This window comes from Lepidothrix coronata, unplaced genomic scaffold, assembly GCF_001604755.1.
Source record: "Lepidothrix coronata isolate B3197 unplaced genomic scaffold, Lepidothrix_coronata-1.0 Scaffold9, whole genome shotgun sequence".
NCBI classification, from domain to species: domain Eukaryota; kingdom Metazoa; phylum Chordata; class Aves; order Passeriformes; family Pipridae; genus Lepidothrix; species Lepidothrix coronata.
Genome location: NW_016690189.1, coordinates 554,239 through 575,125, shown reverse-complemented (window position 1 = coordinate 575,125; position 20,887 = coordinate 554,239). Strand labels below are relative to the sequence as shown.

Below are 20,887 nucleotides of genomic sequence, written 5' to 3'. Positions count from 1 at the left end.
TAGACAAGGCTAAAAACTGTACGTGGTGTTTGCATGGATTTTGGTTGTGTGCTGCATTAGAGAGTCTGTACAGCCATTGTTGCCATCTGCTGGTCACGTTCATGACAGTATTTCAGTACTGGAACAAGGTTTTTATTCTAAGGAAAACTCATTCTAAACATTTTTGTTTCTACAGGGTCTTAATTCTGTGTATAATGTAATGTTATGAAAATTAAATACACTGTGTTTTCTTTTCAGGAACATGATGAACCTATCCTGAAATACTTAAAAGATATAAAAGTGAAATTTTCAGAAGTTGGACAGCCTATGGTTAGTTTAACTTATTAAACAAGATTACATTTGTGTTATCTTAACACTTATTTGTATATTAGCAACATGGTCTGTGATAGCCAATTGTCTTGTGGAAATCATGAGAAAATATACAGCTGTTTCTTCTGAGAAACAGTACAAGGACTTGTACTACTCTTGCTCTACCCTGCAAATGACTTTATACTAAATTTAACCTTCAACTTCTGATGAGATTGGCCTTAATATCTGATGACTTTCACCTTTGCATTTTGATACCTTTAGGTACTTTCTGTATAACTGTTACAATTTGATATATTTTCCTGACAGAAATCAAGCAGCTTTCTAAGTTCTGATATTTTTAAATTTAGAAGTTCTCTCTTATGCATTAGCATCAGGAAAGCTGTACACTAGGAGATCTTCTGTCATTACTGCAAACAGTATATTAACTAACAAGAACAAGATCAACATGATAAATTAAAATATTTGAAGATTTTTTGTACAACTTGGTAGCAAATTCTACAATAAGTTATGGATGTATTGGAGGAGAAGGGTGTATTCTGTTGCACGTGGTTTTTCTCAGGTTTGGATTTTAGATATTCAGAAATTAAAGGTATGTGTTGTAAATTACTAAAGTTCTTGCTCTGCAATTCTTTTTAAGAGTTTCACATTAGAATTTCATTTTGAACCAAACGACTACTTCACAAATGAAGTGTTGACAAAGACATATAGAATGAGGTCAGAACCAGATGATTCTGATCCCTTCTCCTTTGATGGACCGGAAATCATGGGTTGTACAGGGTAAGTACTAACAGCTTTAAGGCAATAACACTTTCTTCCTTAGTATTAACCAACTGTAGGCTTTTACAGCATCTTGGGAAGGCGCTGCAAAAGATACTTCTAATAACTTGTGAACAACTGGGTTTGTCTCGAATTTTTTAGTTGTTATAACTTCAATATAGTATAGAAAATATATTATTTATATTACATGATTTATAAGCGTAAATTTTATATATGCATATACATAAACATGTGATCAGTATTTATTTAGAAATCCTGTTCTGCAAATCGCTAAAAATTAATTGGAAGGTGGATGGTGTTATCTTTTAGTAGTCCTTTATAGCTTTATCCAAAATTTATTTAATAACTTCTTTTAATCTTTTTGTATTTCTGACATGCAGCATTTTGGGAAGTCTATTCCAGTTTTACTACTTACATTGCAGTTTTCCATTTTGTTTTATAAGTGTCAGATGTTTGCCTCAGAGTGTCTATCTGAGAAATGGAGAGCAGTCATCTATTAACTCCAAGCTACTTTTCAGGGAAATCTTTTGTTCTAAATTAGCTAAATTTTTTTTTTGTGAACACAGGGACGAGAGAAACCTGAATTGTACATAATTATCCGGGTACATTTGGGCCTGTTCAGTTGATTTCATGTTCATATCTCTAATGTTCTGGCTGGTCTTCTGAATGATAGCAACTAAGTTACAAATTATCACTGTAAAGTCATGGTTGGTTTTACCCTTTTAATAATCTGCAGTTGCTGGTACTGACTTATTTACCACTTAATTTCCCAGTCACTTAATATAACATATTTTGCAAATCTCCTGTAAGATTTAGTTTTAGTTGCTTGAGTAGCTTCGATCAAACTGTTTTGTCTTTCCCAGTTTGGACTGTTTTTGAAAACCATGAATCCTGGCAGAGTATGATGTGCAGTCACACTCTGCTTCTGTGAAAATGGTTAATTCCTAGTCCTTGTTTTGTCTTTTAACTAAGAAAGCCTCTTCTTGTCCCGAAGCAACTCGCTTCATTCCTTTGAGTCTTTAAAAGAATCTAATCAGAAACTTCTGCAAATGCAGATAATTTCACAGATATGACATTTTCATTTACATGTCACCAAAATGTTTTGACTGTTAGAGAAGTCTGTGGGTATGATTTGGCTCTGTAAGCAGGATAGAGTTAAAAAAAAACCCAAAACATCAGAACCCAAATAAACACAAGACAAAACCCTCACAAACAAACAACTCAAAATCAGCCAAAAACTACACACCTGCTTGATGCATTATTTTAAGGATTTATTGACTGTAATGATAGATGTGGTGAACTTTGGCATATTACTAACGTGACCAAATATGACATTATAGTGTATGAGTGGCTCTAAAAACAGTGTGATACTGTTCTCTGATAGGAAAATAGGCAGTACTTGGTATCTAATAAAAATTAGAATTTCAGAGATTGAGTGGAGAGGAAAAAATTCTGGATGGAAACAATCCTAAAATGAGCCTGTTACTCTTGTTCTCCACATATAAAGGAATGAAAAGATAGCACTGAATAAATACTACCTTAGTATTTTCTTTGCACTGTCTTGCAGTTGGGATGGTCTCAGTAGGTACTTGTAACAAGGCGAATGTGATTAAGCTGCACCTAATTTTTTGTTTGTTTTTTTCTCATTTTTCTTTTTAGTTGTCAAATAGACTGGAAAAAAGGAAAGAATGTTACTTTGAAAACCATTAAGAAGAAGCAGAAACATAAGGGCCGTGGAACAGTTAGAACTGTGACAAAAACTGTTTCCAATGACTCTTTCTTCAACTTCTTTAGTCCTCCTGAAGGTAAGCTGAACGCTAGTTTATCTGCATTAACTTATAATGTAGAATGTACTTCACTGACTTGTTTCTTCTCTTTTTTTTTTTTTATACAGTTCCCGAAAGTGGAGATCTGGTGAGTTGGCTTATTTAAAATATGGTGGTGGCGTGTTTATGAAAATTGTATGGGAAGTTGTTAAATGACTTCAGCTTTAACTGCCTCTATATTTAACTGATAATACCTGTGAGGGCTAGTATGTATTTGACTTTTCTTTGTTAGAAAGAGTATTTGTTGAGTTGGGTGGTAGATTTTAGTTTAGTCAACTTTACCAGTTCATCCTTCCTGAAAGCTACCTTATGAGTTGTTAACAATTGTACAGATGTAGTGATCTTCATTATTAGTCTCTGATCTAATGGGTCTTTCCCTTCAGGCATTGTTTAGCTGATTTTATCTAATGGTTGAATGTATCTGGTTGTATTTTATTCTGTTGAAAGTTTCCCGAGCTATTAACTCTTGGAGAAAGTAATAAAACAATAATAGAAACATGCAAGAACCCACTTTTCTGTGTGCTCACTGTGGCAATAAGCCATGGTTTTGTTAGGAGAAAAACTACCAAAAATACTCAACAGTTGGGAAGGAATACCTTATGCAGCTTGAGTGAGAAATGACATTGAGGTTCCAGAGGCATGCAGTTAGAACTCCAGTTGGCATGGACACCAAAAACTATGTTCACAATGTTAAAAAGAAAAAAAACAACCCAGAAAAGAAGCCTTTTGAATTGAAGATAATTCTCAGATGGAAGACAGCAGAACACTTGGTGTGAAAACAAAAGGATTGAGAGACTGGGACTGGATCAGAGAGTATTTTAGGTGTTCAGGTGCTTCACACTGGCTTGTCTAATGAGAATCATGGAGGAGATGCACTGTAGGAATCAGAAGTAGGTTGTAAAATCTTTGAGATGGGCTCACCTGGCTACTTTAAGGGTACTGTGCATATGAACTGAAGTCTATGGGACTAAGATTAAACAATCTTTCTACTTGGAACAAAAGGAAGTTGGGGGTGGGGGAAGAATAGAAGTTAAACTCCAGAATTTTGTATAATTAAGCTTACTGATGCAGCAGCCTCCCACTGTATAATGTAGGTGGGCTGTTTAAAGTGTCAAACTTGGCTCCTCAGTTTCAGTTCTCTAAAGCAGGTCCTGAAACAAAAAAGTCAGTACATGGGATTTGAATAAATCTGACCCCATCAAAATCCGTGCAACTTGTGTTTATCTGTCAAAAGTAGTTATTATCACCTTATGGTTTAGGAAATAATGTTGTTTTATGCAGGATGATGATTCTGAGGCAATCCTCGCTGCAGACTTTGAAATAGGTCATTTCTTGCGTGAACGTATAGTCCCCCGATCAGTATTGTACTTCACGGGAGAAGCTATTGAAGATGATGATGATGACGTAAGTATAGTGTTCATTCCAAACACTAAAAACTTTGAAATATTGCTGCTTAAAGACTTTGGTTATTTTTGACATTGGTATCTTTAGATGGGATGCATCAATGTTGATTTCAGCAGAGCTTCCTAGAGTGTTGAGTAAAGAGAAGCATGAAAGTAATTCATCTTTGAAGTAGTGACTTCAGAGTTTTGTGGCAAAAGTAATGGTGGAAGCTGAACCTCTAGAGGATGTCTTCGCAGAATTTTGTGTAAAGGCATTTCTAGAGAGGTGTACCCAATACTTTGATAGAATTATAATGAACTGCCAGGGAACAAATCAGTCTGTTTATCTAGTTGCTCAGCTCTTCTTTGTGCTTGTAGTGATATTGGGATACCAAGTTTCATGAGATTCAGGCCTCATCCTTTCAAGAGTGCACTCTTACTAAAAATTGCTAGATAAGCACATTGAAAGCATGCCAAAATACTCAAAGCAAGTTCTGCAAAAGCTTAAATTAACTGCATTTAAAGAGCTAAGCTTGAAATCGACAAACCACAAAGCCCCCTAGAATTTTATACAGGTAAAATATTTTCTGTCCCTTGCCTCCCCTTAAGCAAGGACAGTTTGACAGTTAAGATAGCTTAGATATGTCTGTCTTACATGTAATTTTTAGAATCTAAACTGTTAACCCTTGGTCCAAAGCCTTGGGTGGGGATGCAGAGGAGGGAGGAGCTGACTACGGATTGCTGTGGGCTGCACGGCCCCCTGCCGGCCACAAGTGGTACCGCAGTCTAATGGCTCCTCCAGTGCTGCGGAAAGGGATGCTCTGGCTGTCCCCTCTGCCGGAGCTTGCTTGGCTTGAGAGGTTAAACATTGCTCATGCTGATGCATACAGCATTTTTAAATTTGACAGATACAGGAACTTCTCTCAAGAGCACCATACAGTGTGGTCTTTGCCATCTGCTTGAGTTATCTGGCTATAGTTGAGCTATAAATGGCTGCATTTATGATGCTTTCAAAACCACTTATTTTCTCTTCTAGTATGATGAAGAAGGTGAAGAGGCAGATGACGAGGTAAGACGACAGATGCCTTTGGTTCAAATGTTTTCTCTGTTGTAGTTTGTTATGTAAATAAGAGTTCCTTATGTTTTTTGAAAGCTCTGGACACTAAGTTTAAGAATTACTTAGGAAGTAAGATACAGCATATTATTTTGTGGATCTAGGATGAATAATTTTTTAAAAACAACAGAATAACAAGAAAATGGAAACCAAACTAAGACAATCCTTAAGGTATCATACAAATTTAAGTTGCAAATGATGTCAAAAGATGGCATGCTTTGTGGAGGGTTAGCCAATACAATATGTATAGCATGAAGTTGTAATGAATGTATTTCTGAATATAATTTAATCTTAGTTTTCATGAAAATGGCTCAGGAGGCTGAATGTGAATAAGCTAGAGAAATATAAACAAGTGTTTTCTTTTAGGAGGGGGAAGAAGAAGCAGATGAAGAAAATGATCCTGATTATGACCCAAAAGTAAGGAATTAAAATGAATGTTTGAAGTTTGTGTACACATATGGATATTTAAAGTTTTATGTACATTAAATTTTTATTTTAGTTTAAGTATTTAATCAATAGTTCCTATAGTGAATATGTTTTGGCTGAGGCCATTTCAGTCCTGGTTCGGACAAACTAATGTTGACAGAGAAACTTCTACAAAGTTTTTTCTCCAAGAATCATTTTGTTACAGTAACTTTTGACTTTGAGCCCTGAGGTTAGTCAGGCTTGGTTTTCTATAAACTTGTCTTGCAGCAAGTTGCTGCTAATGGTGTAAATATTCTATAGTGATTGTAAGGAGATGCAGAGAACTGCGTATCCAGGTTCAGTTTTTGGAAACATATTACAAGCTGGCTCTGGCACAGATTTTCCCAGCAGAATACAAAACTGAGGCTTTTTCAAGGGAGATAAATAGCAAGTCTTTTATTGTTTAAGGTAGCAAAAGTCAAGGTTCAGGAATGTATCTTCAGCCAAGTAGTAAAATGTGAAGAGCCAAGCACAATTGACAGGTTTCTTAATCCATGGGAAGGGCAAATCACTAATCAGGCTGGAGAAATGATTGTGAACCACTTAGTTCATACCTTTTTAATAGTTGAGGGAAAGGCAAATCTGGCCACCTAAAAACATCTGGTGGTAGTAGGTGAAAGTTGCAGTCATGGAAATGAAGTCTGAAGTACTCTGAAATGCCTGCTGTAAAATGTCCCTGCCATTTCAAATGAGGAGGCACTGTGTTTTTCAGTAGCAGAGGTTTGAGCTACTATCAAAGTACTATTGAAAGAATTACGTAATCTAAGACATAGATTAAGAACTGTTAATCAAAATGTACAGCCTCTTGGTGATGTTTCATCTGCTATAGTGTATTCAAATTGCTTCCTAGTCAAGGAAGTTTTGGAATCAAAATGAAACATCTGCAAGTTGGGCTTCTTATTTTGACCATTTCACATATTGCTTTTCTTAGAGAAACAGAACTGAGAAAGGGCAAGACTGCATGCTCAGTTTCAGAGAGAACTGCCAGAGGGCTAGAAACAGTAGTGGTACGATTAGAGTATTGACATAAGGATAAATAGTTGTAAGCTGATCGCGGGCTATAAGCCAGCTGAATTTATTAAAGCACTGTGGTCCTAGAATAGATATCCAGACCAAGGTATTAGAGTAAAACTTGCATTTGAACTCTGCCCCCAAAAAACCTGTTCCTTAAATTCCTGTATTACTGTGACATTGTTGGTTTTCTGTTTCACTAAAACAGAAGAAATTTTCCATGTTAGAATTTTCTGAGAACTGGAATTTGTTAGACGTTTTCAGAGTGTTAAGAATATACTGTGATTTGGAGTTGCTCTCCAAATCACATTAGTTTAGTCAACTTTACCAGTTCATCCTTCCCGAAAGCTACCTTTTGAGTTGTTAACAATTGTACAGATGTAGTGATCTTCATTATTAGTCTCTGATCTAATGGGTGGTTGCTCTAGGGTGGCTTCTGGAATAAGACCATACCCTTTTTACTGCCCATAGGAAGTTTGTTTTGTCTTAAACTGAGTAGAAGGCCTGGATGCTTCTTCTGAGCTGGGTTGTTTGTTACTACATGTAACACTTCTCCTTTTTACAGTTACAGTGTCTTTCAGAGTGTTTTGCCACACTCGGTTCTGAATAGGTTTTTGTTCTGGATTGTATACCAATGCACTAACAAAATCAAAATAAATGCTGTGTCCAAAGAGAGCAGTATTGCTAATACTAGACAATTAGTGCAAGGGAAAAGATGGAAGAAGAACTTGAATACTGCAGCTTAAGAATGCATGTTTAGCAATATTGATAGTTCTTTTAAAGTTCAGATTTCTGTAAACTAATGTTTCCTTTTTTCTCAACAGAAGGATCAAAACCCAGCAGAATGCAAGCAGCAGTGAAGCAGTGTGTATGTGGCCTTGAGGATTACCTGCACTGTAATAGCCTAAACACAACTATTAGTTACTTACAGCCTTATGTTTTGTATCTTGGTAGAATTAAGTAACCAATTTGTTAAAAAAAGAAATCAAACACATAAGAACCAGTTTAAAATGTAGGTTCAATCTACCTAGCATTTTAACAGTATAATTTTCTGCCAATATGTAGAATGCAGTAAATTCCCTAAAGCATGAATGTTAATTCATTGCTACATAGTTTGGTTCTTGTGAAGTCTTTGTCATGTAGCTATTAGACTGCAGCTGTGAAGATTATCAGAACTGTTAACTGAGACCAATATTTGTTTAGAGAAAACTCTCTCCTGAAGAACCAACCAAAGTATTTTTCAGCCCAGTAGTCTGAACGGGTTTAAGTCTGCTTGCACTAGCTGTGCCTTCATTACTTTGTTATAGAAATGGCAGTGACTTGTACTAACTAGGAGATGATGATGCATTTTGAATTTGACTACTTGAGAAGACTAGTATAACTTGTTTAATTTCCAATGAGACCACATTAAACATTCATAACTGTCAGCTTGTTTATGCTATGGGTTTTGTATTTTATGTGACACAGTGATCTACAAAAGAAACCTAGTCATCATATTAAGGTTATTGTTTACCACTGGGGTGTGAATAAAACCTAGTATTTTCAGAAGCTAGTCTTGTTTTATTATGTTTGTATCTGCACGTGTAAACTGGTAAGATGTATCTTACATGCTGCAGTTCATGTTTTACTTGAAACAAACGTTGATAATTACTGACAAGTAAGTTATATAGCATTTGAAAAACAAACACAATAGTTTGGAAAGTTTGATCAGTACTTTCCGTTTGCAGTGTGATACTTGTGAATCTGAGCTAGATGTTCCAGTGATTGGTCCACACTGCCATTTTAGAGAAGACAAGTCCTTAGAAATGGGGCTAGATCTGATAAAGGACTTCAGTATTGCTGTGCCTGACTTTAAGGCATTGCATATTAGTATGAAATCTGAAGCAAAGTGCCTTGGATTTTCAGTCTGTGTAGAACAGAGCTATGTTATCCTGAACAAAACCTACCCTGCAGCCGAAGGGAGTGCTAGAACACTTAGCTCTGTATCATCTGTGGAGGAGGAAACAAACCAAAAAGAATTCCTCTTTCTTCACCTAATGTTCTGTTCATGTGCTTGTGTTGGCACGTTCTGGTTCATACTTTTGTCCATATTGGATGTTTATTCTCAGTTGAAACACATGGGCTAGAAGACCTTTCTCATTCTAACCTTGCCTCTAGCCTATTAGTGGAGGTGCTGGATGATGCTGGAGATGTAGATTTGAACTCACTCAGCTGAAGGAGACTGTGAATTTATGTATGCTGAGTTTTCCCAGTCAGTAGCATGCTACTGTACTCTGTGCAGTCTTGTCCTTCACAGATAACTATATCAGTTCTGATCTTCTAAATAAGTAGTTAGAGAGCTTTTTTGGGCATAGAAGGGTCCTTGTAGGATTGGAAAGAAATGTCTAGCTATCTGTGGATTTATTTCTTCGGTAGCTACTTTTTTTTTTTTTTTTGTGCCACTCCTATACTGACTTAGTTTGGAAAGACCAGGGCAAGCAGGAGTCAATAACATGAGGATAGGGCTGGTAGAAGAGTTTCTCTAGCGTGTCTCTTGCTTGGAGGGTAAGTAATGCAGAATGAACCTTATCCCAAGTGCCCTTCTGAATCATCAGGCCCCCTGAGAGGATGTGGGTCTAGTGTCCTCTGACTAAACTGTTTTTTGTTTTATTTGTTCTTATTTTTAATGCCTTGAAGGTTTAAATATCACACTGCTTCATTTCAGAATCCCTGTCGGGCTTTGTCCCTCTCAGGATATCCATGGATTTGGGAAAAGGAGCTCATGTTATCTATAGCTGTATATAAAACAGGACTGTTGAAGCTGTGATCTTGGGTGTTTTTTAGGTAACACATATATCATAGCATAGAAAAACACAGTTATGAAAGGTTAACAATCGTTCTCTAGTAGGTGTGTGATAAAGTAGGTGTGGTTTTGTTCTTGTGATACCAGAATATGCGTATCCTTTGAGGCAGTGACCCTGCCAGGTGTTTGGGTTTCACATGGTCTCTTTGCTGAGCATCTCCCAGGTTTAGGTTTAAACTTCAGGGCATGTGGAGACCAAACTAATGGCATGTTATGAGCTTGAGCAGTCATTAATATGGGGCTTTGGGATTCATACTTCTGGACATGCAAAGTCTCTGAAGTCCTTACTTAGATCTAGCCCATTTTTGCTAACAGCATCTGGAATCTGTATCTTAAAAAGAAAATGAACTGTTAAAAGTTGTCTAAGTTTCAAAATTCACTGTACTTAACAAATTTGGCTTGTTCTTTGATTGCTGTCTCGTTTAACATCTTCATAACATACAATGGGATACAATATTTCAAAAGGGGAGTTGGTACATGTCAGAGCACACCTGCAGCCTGCAAGATCCAGGGCCATGAATCCATCTTTACTGACAGATTTTGGTAAGCTTCTCTCTGGACTGACTTGCTAGTTCTAAAGCAGCAGTTCTTGTGGTCTCCAGACTGCAGCAAAAGGAAGGATAAAATATAAATAAGGTGCCATTTCTTATGGCATTGGTTAAATAAAAACTTTTGGTGCTTAACATAGTTTTGTTATCAACGACACTGTTGTTTAGCAGTTCTGAAAGGCAGTATGTAGCAGGAACATTAAACTTTCAACATTGATTGGAGTGTTATGACTCATTCTTTTCACATAGAGCATGTCCTCATTTAGTATTTGAGAAGGATAAGTTACCATGTTAAGAAGCTCATGCTAGAAAAATATGTCACTGAAATGGAATTTCTTGGGCAGTAGTTGCAGTACCACACCAAAGTTTAGCATCTGTGTAAATGGTGTCTTCTGTCCAGTTTTGGTTGCTGTATCAAAGGGTGACTTATCTTGAAGAAAAGTGGGAGGTTGGTGAGGGAAGAGGTAGGAGAATTTAATGAGACTTGAATGACAGTGAAGTGTGCTCAGAGTTTATACTTGATGGAGAGGGGATGGTTCTTCATAATTCTATACTTTTAGCAATCTAGATTAGATTACATTAGGACTAAAGAGTTTGCCTGTCTGATAAAATTTTGGTTGTGTTAAAAAAAATAATAATTAAAAAACCCCGACAGCATCCTGAAATAAAGGAGACCAAATTTAAGCTTAGTATTCTGAGGGTTTACTTTTTGGAGAAGGGTGATGTCAGGTGCAGTTAGAAGTGTTACCTTGGATTACATGAACACTATCATAGCAACGCTGCTTACCAATGTCTCCTACAGCTAACTAGCTTCATAAGCTTGGATTCTTACTTGGATTCTTGGAACTGATGTTTCCCAAGCTAATGGCAGATACTGTAATTTTGACATGTTTTGGTTTTTAAGTGAAAACCTCATTGGAATATAGAAAAATACAGAAATTGAATGTGTTCATCTTTGCCTTCCAGCTGGTACTTCAACTTTCCCTGTGTTTTAAGGCTAGTTGTTGTAGACCTGACTTGGAAATTGATGGGAAGTTTATATACGGATGGGCGATTAACTTGTCTGCCGAAAGTTTTTTATTTCCTAAAGTATCTATGCAGCAGTTGTTTCTCAGATGCTTTCTGTTGGGCAGAGGATTGTGGTGTGGCATTCTCAGTGGCTTAAGGAAGCAAAATGCTAAACCCCTCTGTACAGAGGGGGCAGCCTGATAATGAAGGCATTTCTGTATGGAACAGCCTTCATGGTCTGCTAGGTTGGGGCTACAGGTGCATGGATATAGGTAGATAGTAGGTAGACTCAGCTCTACAGCACTTTTTCCTTTATTCTGTGCAGATGTATCCTCCTTCAATCCAAGACTTTCTTGTGCAGGTTGGAGAAGCTGTTGCTACCACACCTCCAGTTTTGTTTCTTAATAACTGCTCAGTTCTGTTTGAGATGCACTGATTCCCCTCAAGTTTTCAAAAAGGTGTCGAAATAATTCCTAATGCTTACCTGAAGAGAACATAAATTCCCTACTGGAAATAGTAAGTCTTACTTCTATACACTAGCAAGAGGAGTTGAAGTTTGTCCATGTGGGATGTTGGACAAGATTTATCTCATTGCTCTTTAAATCCTCCTGTTAGACCTTTGGCAAGGCCTAGTAGTCTTCCACATGTGACTTGTTTCTCAGCTTTTTAGGAAAATCAGAACAAGTAAAGCAGGCAGGATGACACACAAAGTACAGATAAGCTATTCTATATTTGGCTCTGCTTGGTGTATACCAGAAATGGGTGTACAAGGCGTGAGGGGCTGCGGCAGAAGGGTTCTTTTGTTCACAGGCATTTAACTAAAGCATGTAAATTGACAACATGAGTTGGCTCTGCAGCTGCAGGAGGGGCTCAGACCCTGTTATGAGCTTGGCTTCTATGTCCTTCAGTGTTGTGAGTAATTGCCCAAATTTATGTTTGCCCTGCAGTGGAGAAACAGTATGTTCTGAACTTGCAGAATGTTTTACTGTGGTGGTCAAGTCTGAGAAACTTAAATCCCTTTACAGACTAGTTTTTCTCTACAATGTGTGCTTAAGTACTTTTTTAATATTTTTGGAAGAAGAAGGTTTATACAGCTGTCTGTGAGAGGGAGTTCATAAAAAGAAAAGTCTCTCCCTGAGATCACCTGTTCAGTGTTTCAGTGTTCTGTCAGCAGCAAGTTCCAGTGAAATTACTGGGAGATAGTAATGGTCAAGAAAATCCGTTAAGGATTAGCCACTTACTGTCCACTTGCTTTAATGACATATTGCAACACATCTATTTGTCATGTATTTCTCATGAAATTTCCCCTGACTTATTTTCTCCCTCATTTTCCTTCTGTTTAGCAATGACCAGCTCATATTTCATTTAAGTTTCCTTCTTAACCCTTTTTCTGTTTTAGTCACTTCTCAGAAGAAGTTATGATGCTTCAGGGTTTTCGCTCAGGATAGGTTTAGCATCCCTTTGAAACTAATAGTTGATAGGTGATGTCAAGCTGCTGTCTGCAGATTCTGGCAGAACACTAGGAAAATATGAGCTTTTTAGTTTTTCACAGTCACTTCCCTAAACAATGTTTAACTTGCCTCAGGATTTAAAAAGAAGACTTTAAATACTCTTAACCATAATTATTCTCTAATTAAGGTTGGACATACAAAATTTCAACAAAGTTAGGAAGCTTATGATACAGGAGACCAGAGTATTTAACAAGAAAGCATTTCTGTTACCAGTATCAACTTTGAACACAGAAAAGGAAAAATTCAGTATGAAATACATGTATCTCACATGGTAGAGGCTTTCAAGGAATCAGATTAGGTGTTTTTTCAGGTTGTAGTATCTCAGGTTTGACAGTAGGAGGCATCTTCTCATCAGCCATTTCTGGGTGGATGCAGAACCTGCATGGTGGAAACTGCAATAAAGGTAGCAGATGTGGAACATTTAATAAAATTGCAGTGGTTTAAATGTATATTATAAGGAAAGTAAAATCTCATTGGGATAATGTAGTGCGCTTAACTGTATTGAATGTGGTTTTTCAAAATAGTAACATAAATATTTACAAAAGTTCAGTTTTGACTTGCATCTAGGAAAATGAAGTTTGTTATCCTTTACTAGCAAATTCTGCACAATTAAATTGGGTTATCTTGTTCTTTTACCATGTAATTGTCAGTATTTCATCTTACCCCATTCTCTTAGCTTTTGGTGGGTTTAGTCAAATGTAGTGTATTTTAAATGGCTGTTAATATTTGTTGGCTTACAGAGTACAAGTTTAAATGGATGTTTTGCATGTTTGCTTCTGATCACATGCTTAGGTGAATTTCACCAGGAATAAACAGTTGTTGTAAGTCTATCCATTAGCAGAGTATGTCCTTCAGTGTTTAGGGTTGGGTTAAAAATCCCACATTCAGTGCTTCAGAGAACTTTATGCCATGGAAGGGCAAAGTGGAATGAATTTAGTCCCTTTCTCCAGTATATTTGATGAAAACATTTGTCCTTCCACACTAGTCTCACTTTTTTCCTTTGGTTAACTGCAATTTACTCTTAGTACTGAGAACAAGCGAAAAAGCTCACATTAAAGTATATGTTGTGTGCTATTGTCCCTAAGTGTAACAGTGCAGTGTTCTGCGAGGGTGGGAAAGTTCATGAATGCTTGTTACACAGTGTCACATGTGGGACTGCTGAATCTAATGCGAATTTCCACACTACTGGTTAATGCATTTACTAGGAATCAAATGGCTGTTCACTTAGAGCGATGGAGCAGCAACCAGAACTGAACAGGTGAATTGTTAGAAATTGGTCTTGTGTAGGTGTAGGCCAGTGTCCTATGCCTTATGTAAACTTGGTATTTTAATTAAGCTGCTCTGTATAGGTGAATGCATTTTAACCAGTTTGGTTTAGTTGGACAGTTTCAAAGTTAAGTGTGTCACATGAGCAGAGAATTAGGAGTGAAGGAGTAGGTGCAAAACATATCAGGTGAAAAGGGATGTCACTCAGGCCATTTGTGAGGCACCTTGTATATGCACCAGCAGCTGAAGGTGCACATATTTGTGCTGCGGAATTTAGGTTCAAATGGTATTGAACTGCAGATTGAGGCAGTAGTGAATGGTGTTCAAATCTTTGGAAAATCAGCATGTGCCTCTGTTAAAATGGGCATAGGATGGTTGTGAGAATGAACTGTATCTTAGAGCATATCTATTCAGCTCTAAGGAGACAGGACTATTCTTTACATAAATGGATATTTTAAGATATTCATTTCTCTTTTTTGTTTAGTTTGTGGTTAGCCAATTTGCTTTTGTTACTGATTTGAGTGTCTTCCAGTTACCTCAGGAAGGGTAAACCAGCTAAATTCTAATTGCTGTTATTACCTTAATTGTTTACACCTCAACAATTTATCAAAATTTACTTTAAACGTCAAGAGGAAAAGATTTAAAAAGGAAATCCTTTAAAAATGTTATCAAAGATAAACTCCATTAAAGCTATCATTAATGTTGATTTTTTTTTTCCTAATGTGCTGTTAGAGCACAGCACATGCTGCAGCATGACCTGCTTACTAGCTGCCAAGATTACTGCAAGGAGGTTTTCTTTGTGGCCATGATAAATGCATGTTTAAAAACATGCAGTTATCTCAAATGTAGTATGAAACTTCCAGCATTCAGTTTACTTTGGCCATAATGTACTGCCAAATTCAGCTATGTGGGCTTTTGATTTACATCTAATACATCAAAGGACTAAAAAATACTTTCATATTAACCTTAGGTCACTTTTCTGCTCAAATAAAATTATTAAAAAGCTAACCTCGGGGGAGAATCTGAACAATAAGCAAATGTGTGGCAACAAAGCAGATAAATGGTCGTAACTGTTGCCAGTTTGGGTTTGTTTCTTTATTTGTTTGTTTTCTCTAGTCTGCTTTTACAATTTCCAAGTACCAAGGTTCTACTGTTTACTTTGGGAAGTGATATGGATACTTGCTTTCTTTAGATATTACTGGAAGTGCTGCAGAAAGTAGAGGGTTTTTTATATATATATATACACATTTGAAGCTGCTTCTCCTCAGCACAGCCGGAAGCCGTTCGGAAGCGTAGGGATCAAGCCGTTGTACCAGGTTGTGTGTCAGGCTGTTTCCTTTGTTTAATGGAGCGATGATCCCTTAAATATCAGGGTGTTGCTAAAAATTGGCACCGGTTATACTGGGCTTGAATAAAAAACACGGAGGAGGGCCCTTTGCTGCTATTCCCCACGGGGTCAGGCTGAGGAAATCTGTTTCAAACAAATGCTGCTGGAACACCCCGAGGAAGGCAAACGAGCGCTATAGAGCATTTGAATTGTCCTGTTAACCTCCCTGCATTAGTCTACCGGTGGTTAACTACGGCGGGGAAACCCTTCCTGCCTCAGCACCGCCGAGCTCTGCCGTGGCCACTGCACCTTGGAGAAGGGGCGGGGAGCCGGGCCGGGCCCCCTGCCTGGGAGCGCAGCCCCCGGCCCCGCTTCGCGGGCGGGGCTGCTCCGCCGCGCCCCTCGGCTCCGCTCCGCTCTGCACCGTGCGGGGCTTCCCCGCGCCCGGCGGGCGGGAGGAGCCGCCGTTTCCGCTGGGTGTCACTCTGGGGTGGGAGAGGCGCGTTCAAAAGCGGAGGGCAGGGAAAAGCCCGCCGACAGCCCCGGCCGCCCGCACCGGCAGCGTCCGCCGCCCGCCACGCCGCGGCACGGGCGGCAGCCGCTGCGCTTCCTGCGGGCCGGGGCGCTCCCGGCCCTCCGCCTCGGAGCCGGCGCCCGGCGGAGAGTCCTCGGCTGGTGCCGGCTGCCCCCCGAGCCCAGCCCCTGCGGACGGAGGCCGTCTAACCCTGCCAGAAGGATGCTGGAGGGCGGCTGCAAGGCGGTGAAGGAGGGCATGCTGGAGAAGAGGAGCGACGGGCTGCTGCAGCTCTGGAAGAAGAAGCGATGCATCCTCACCGAGGAGGGGCTGCTCCTCATCCCCCCCAAACACCCCCCGCCGCCGCAGCAACAGCAGCAGCCGCCGCTGCCGGCTGAGCCGGCGGCCAAGATCAAGGAGCTTCACTTCTCCAACATGAAGACGGTGGACTGCGTGGAGCGGAAGGGCAAGTACGTGTACTTCACGGTGGTGATGGCCGAGGGGAAGGAGATCGACTTTCGGTGCGCGCAGGAGCAGGGCTGGAACGCGGCGATCACGCTGCAGATGGTGCAGTACAAGAACCGCCAGGCCATCCTGGCCGTGCGCTCCACCCGGCAGAAGCAGCAACACCTGGCGGCTCCCCACGGCCCGCGCCTCCGCGGCGCGTCCAACTCCGCCTAGCGCAGGTACGGACCGGCCCCACGCCGCTCCCGCCGGGCACTGCCCGCTCCGGGTGCCGCTGCTTCGCCTCACGGGCTGCCCTCTGCTCTCTGTCTCACTGCAGGTTGCGTTCACGGAGCGCTTCGGGGAAGCGGGACTAAGAGCGTTCGTGGCGGACCTGCGCCAGGGGGTCTGAAACTGGGGAAGCGCCGGAGGGGCAGGTAGACCGGAAAGAAGCGGCTCAAAATCCTGAACCCCAGCCTGCTGCTGCTTTGCCGCCCTCGGTGCCGAGAAGCATTTCAAATTATTATTTATGAACCTTGGAAAGGATACTTTGGTGCGATGGGATTTCTAGGAGACATGATGTACTGTAACTTTATTTTAATGTATTTTATTTATTAGAGTTGTTTTCTTTTGGTTTTGTTTTCCTCTTTTTTCTTTTTTTTTTTTTTAAGGCTTATTTGCAGGATATTTCTGAATGTAGACTGTATCATAAAAGCAAAGGAAAAAACAATATGCATGTTAGCTCCCTGAAGGAACTAAAAAGTCCTGGGTAGTTTGGCTGTGTGCAATTTGACGAAAAAGTTATCCGGTTTTTATCCAAAATACACTATATTCCACTAACATGGAAAATGTGAAACCCATACTGCATATGAAATCTGTTTTCTCTGATGAGAATAACAATTGTAGTCTGAGGTTTAAATTATTGCCTTTTAAAATATAAAACGTGGTGGAAGATGGTAAAAAATTATTCATGCTTGACTATTCAAAAAGTAGTGTTTCTTGTTATTCTGAGGTTAAAACCCATTTGTTTAATGTATGAGCAGAGGAGAACCTGACCAACTTCTTTTGTGATGCAGGAATCTGAGTTGGATTCCAGCTATCAGTGTGATGTGCTTGCTCCTGGGCTGGCGGGCCAGAGCTGAGGCGTTCACGAACGTTTCTTACTGTCCAAGTTCAGGGCTCCCTCTGCACGCTTGTTTTTTAAATGATCTGGGCTGTCAATCTGTATTGCTTTTTCATGGCGGTTTTGAAATGTCTTGCATTAGAGCAGCCCATAGTTTAAAATCCATTTTGTATATGTCTTGGTGTGCAAATGGATTATTTTGGTCACAGTTTTCATAAGGTTGCTCTCTAGCTGAGATGAACTAGGCTAATTTTGGTGTTTAGCACTGTCAGATGTTGAGAGGCGTATGATCTTGCCTCTGAAAACGTTGACTAAGCAATGAAGTTGGAAAACAAAGGGCTAATTGCACAGCTGTTGTGTCTTCCTCTGTCTCTTAAAAGTCAGTGGGAGTTTGGCTGTCGATGCTGGCGGGAATGGGTCAGAGCTCTTTGCCGGTGTAGAGGAGGGAGTTGGGCGTGGGCCGGTGAGCTTTCTAGGACTGGGCTCCTCAGACGATGGGTGGCTTCATACTGTGTGCCCCTACAGCAGGTTCTCTGGTTTAAATGAAGTGGGGAGGCTGTAAGTGGAACAGAACAGTGGCCAATTATCTCTGGTTCAAGATAAAAAGTCAGAGCCGTGGAGCTATTTATTTTAATTAGTGTGGTGAGGAAAATTACTTTTGGCCCCTTTACAAGTTACATGAATGTAAACAGAATCATTTAAAGTTTCACATCCAGGACTGTTTTTTTTGGTGTAACTGAGGTGTAAATTAACAGCAAGAGCCCCACATTCTCTGTTCAAGCTGTTTCTGTAAAGCAAAAGGCTGAAGTGATACTCAAAGGAAGATCTTAGAATTGGCTGCTGTGCATGTCAGTCCCTTCCTCTGCACCCTAAGCTTAAGCTCAGTCAGTAAGGAAAAAGTTGGGATCTGTGTTAGCCCTCCTCTTTTGTCCCTTGCCCCCAGGTTTTGGAGTCACATACCTAGACATGCAAAACACGTAATGGTAACAGAATTAAAGCCCGGATCCTGACGATTCTCTGTAGTTACTCCTGAGTGCTTCTTTCCAATATGGCCCTTGACAAGGTTGCATGATGAACTTGGGGTGGTAGATTACGGCTGTTCTAACAAAGTTATTATTTTGAGATTAATTAAAATCAAAGGTACCCCACATCTTCTAGGATTAGAGTTGCTGTCTTGGCAATCATAATAGTCAGTTTCCACATCTCTGTACATCTGCCATTATCATTCTGCTAACGCTTGGATGTTAGAGCTGCAAGGGGATTCTCTAATGAGCTAGTCAAAGACTTACAAAATAGACTGTAATTTGTAATTTGGCTCCTCTATTTAGAGCAATTAATTACAGTTTACTGAGTAACTAATCCACCTTTTCAGATACACAGACGTATCACTGATCTCACCTACTAAAATACATTTTAGCCTACTGAAGAATAAATGTAACTGATGAAAATTAATTCCTGTGTGATCAGAGACATACGTATTTCTCTAAGAGAGGCAGATATTCTTGTTCTCAGTGAATGCCTCTGAATGCCACAAAAGCCTATGGATGTAGTCTAAAGCTGAAATTTTACTATTCTTCTGGAAGTACTTGTACTTTGAAAACAAAAGATGAAAATTTTAGTGATAAAATTTTCATTAAGGTATGAGAAAATAGCTTTCATTTTGAATTTGCTGCTCCTTTTCACCAGTTCAAGGTCAATGTCCCATTTCACCTTATGTTTCTTGTTTTAAGTTGGTCTGAGGGATGCTCTGAAAACCTTTTGGACTGAGGTAGCTCACCAACAAACTTTTGCTGGTTGCCATTGCCTGCTCTGTTACCTGTTTAAAAACCTTGATGTCAGCCAGAGTCCTAGTGTGAGAGGTGGTCACATCACAAAATCCCCCTTGAGCTGGTGGGATGGGTGTAAGGATCCCTCCCCCTTGTGTTTCTGGACTGTCTCCTCAAAACTGAATGGGAACAATTTGGCTGGGGTCCCCTGGGGACAGTCGGACTGTGTGGCTCATGCCCTGTTGGTATAAATAAGGCTAAATTGTCTGATGTGGACAGTCTGACAACTTTCTCATGCTCTAAATTCCACGGTTGTTTTTTGTTGGTTTTTTTTTTTGACTGATAGTAATTTTAGACCAAGAAATTGTTTGATGTTATAAAAGGTAGTTCTGGTCTTTTTTTTGTCTTGTCCCTCTACTACTGCATGGTCTTCATTTGAACTTCTGGATTAAATACTGTCTGTTACTGCCTTGTAAGCAATGGCTATGAAAATAGGTCCAGCAGATCATGCTCCATCTTATCAGAGCTTTGAAAGTAAAGAAATCAAATTGTCATTCCCCTTACCAAAAAAAAGAAATCTAACAGCACGTGGCTGAAGTAAATTCATTAGAGAATAAACAAAAATGCTGTAAAGCACAGGTTAATGCTTGATATAGGTACCAGAAGTGGGGACAGTCAGTTCATAAAAAGGTCAAAATTATGTGTCTTAACTAAAAAAAACCAAACCAAAACAAAACAAAACCAAAACAAAACCAAAAAAAACCAAGAGAAAGTGAACAAGGGGCAGATTCAGCAAGAAAATCTAAACTCTGGTGACCAAGACAATTTAGAAACTGAGAAAGGAAGATCAAGTGGATGTTGTTTCTGTGACATCCAGAAGGAATTCCTCCTTTTTAAGGTTCATGATATACAAACGCCAGCTTCTGAATTATAGCTGCAATGATGTACCAAATGTTTTCTAGCATATCCTATTCTGAGAAGAAATATCAGTGTCGTCAAAAAAATTTGTGTGTAAATATGACTCATAAATGATTTCTGAGAGATGTGATTTATTTTTCATATTTTTCAAGATACATTCCATTTCAAATAAAGAGGTATCTATTGAAAGAGCTCTCGATATGTTGGAAGAATGGTTGGTTTGGTGGGCTATCTGTTGTGATTAAAGCCTGATCTAAGCTTTTCCAATGTCAAGCTCAATCTAAGGGCCTAAGAGGAACGCTTTGAACCTGTGTAGATACCCTCTGAAAAAAAGATCCACTTAGATGCTCCACTTAATCTATATATATATAGCACAATTATGAGTCTCAGTCCTCAGTTCTGCTTCTTGCTGTGCTTGATGTGTGAGCACCCACACTGAGTCCAGCTGATTTCTGTAAGACTCGGCATCACAGTTCTCATACAGCAGGTCTTTGGGACGCAGAATTCAGACTCATAATCTTTACCTGTGAATGCCTTGCTCTGTGTGACATTAGGAATATAAACCAAAGCATTAAATGTGCCTTGTTGCTCTTTTTTATGTATCTTAAGCACTGTTTGAATTTCAAATTACCTAAAAGTAGTCCAGAAAGAACATTTCCACCATTCGGCATGAGCTCCGACCTGTTCTTTTCTAGCTTTGTGGGAAAAGAAATGAGGTATGACAAGAAAAATATAC

General features: G+C 39.4%; 2 protein-coding genes across 2 annotated transcripts in view; both read left to right on the top strand.

Annotated features, from left to right (window-relative positions):
* Positions 1–13,623, top strand: part of NAP1L1 (nucleosome assembly protein 1 like 1) — a 36,737-nt gene extending 23,114 nt beyond the window's left edge. The window contains exons 6-13 of the mRNA XM_017804247.1: positions 229–309; positions 947–1,086; positions 2,746–2,891; positions 2,981–3,000; positions 4,194–4,316; positions 5,331–5,363; positions 5,775–5,825; positions 7,709–13,623. Of these exons, the coding sequence (XP_017659736.1) occupies positions 229–309; positions 947–1,086; positions 2,746–2,891; positions 2,981–3,000; positions 4,194–4,316; positions 5,331–5,363; positions 5,775–5,825; positions 7,709–7,744 (630 nt within the window). The 3' untranslated portion in view covers positions 7,745–13,623. The remainder of the gene's footprint in view (positions 1–228; positions 310–946; positions 1,087–2,745; positions 2,892–2,980; positions 3,001–4,193; positions 4,317–5,330; positions 5,364–5,774; positions 5,826–7,708) is intronic.
* Positions 13,624–16,030: 2,407 nt separating this feature from the next.
* On the top strand, positions 16,031–20,342 carry PHLDA1 (pleckstrin homology like domain family A member 1). The gene is made up of 2 exons (XM_017804371.1): positions 16,031–16,586; positions 16,685–20,342. Exon 1 carries the CDS (start codon positions 16,123–16,125, stop codon positions 16,579–16,581), a length of 459 nt encoding a protein of 152 aa, XP_017659860.1. The 5' UTR covers positions 16,031–16,122; the 3' UTR covers positions 16,582–16,586; positions 16,685–20,342.
* The last annotated feature ends 545 nt before the right edge of the window (positions 20,343–20,887 follow it).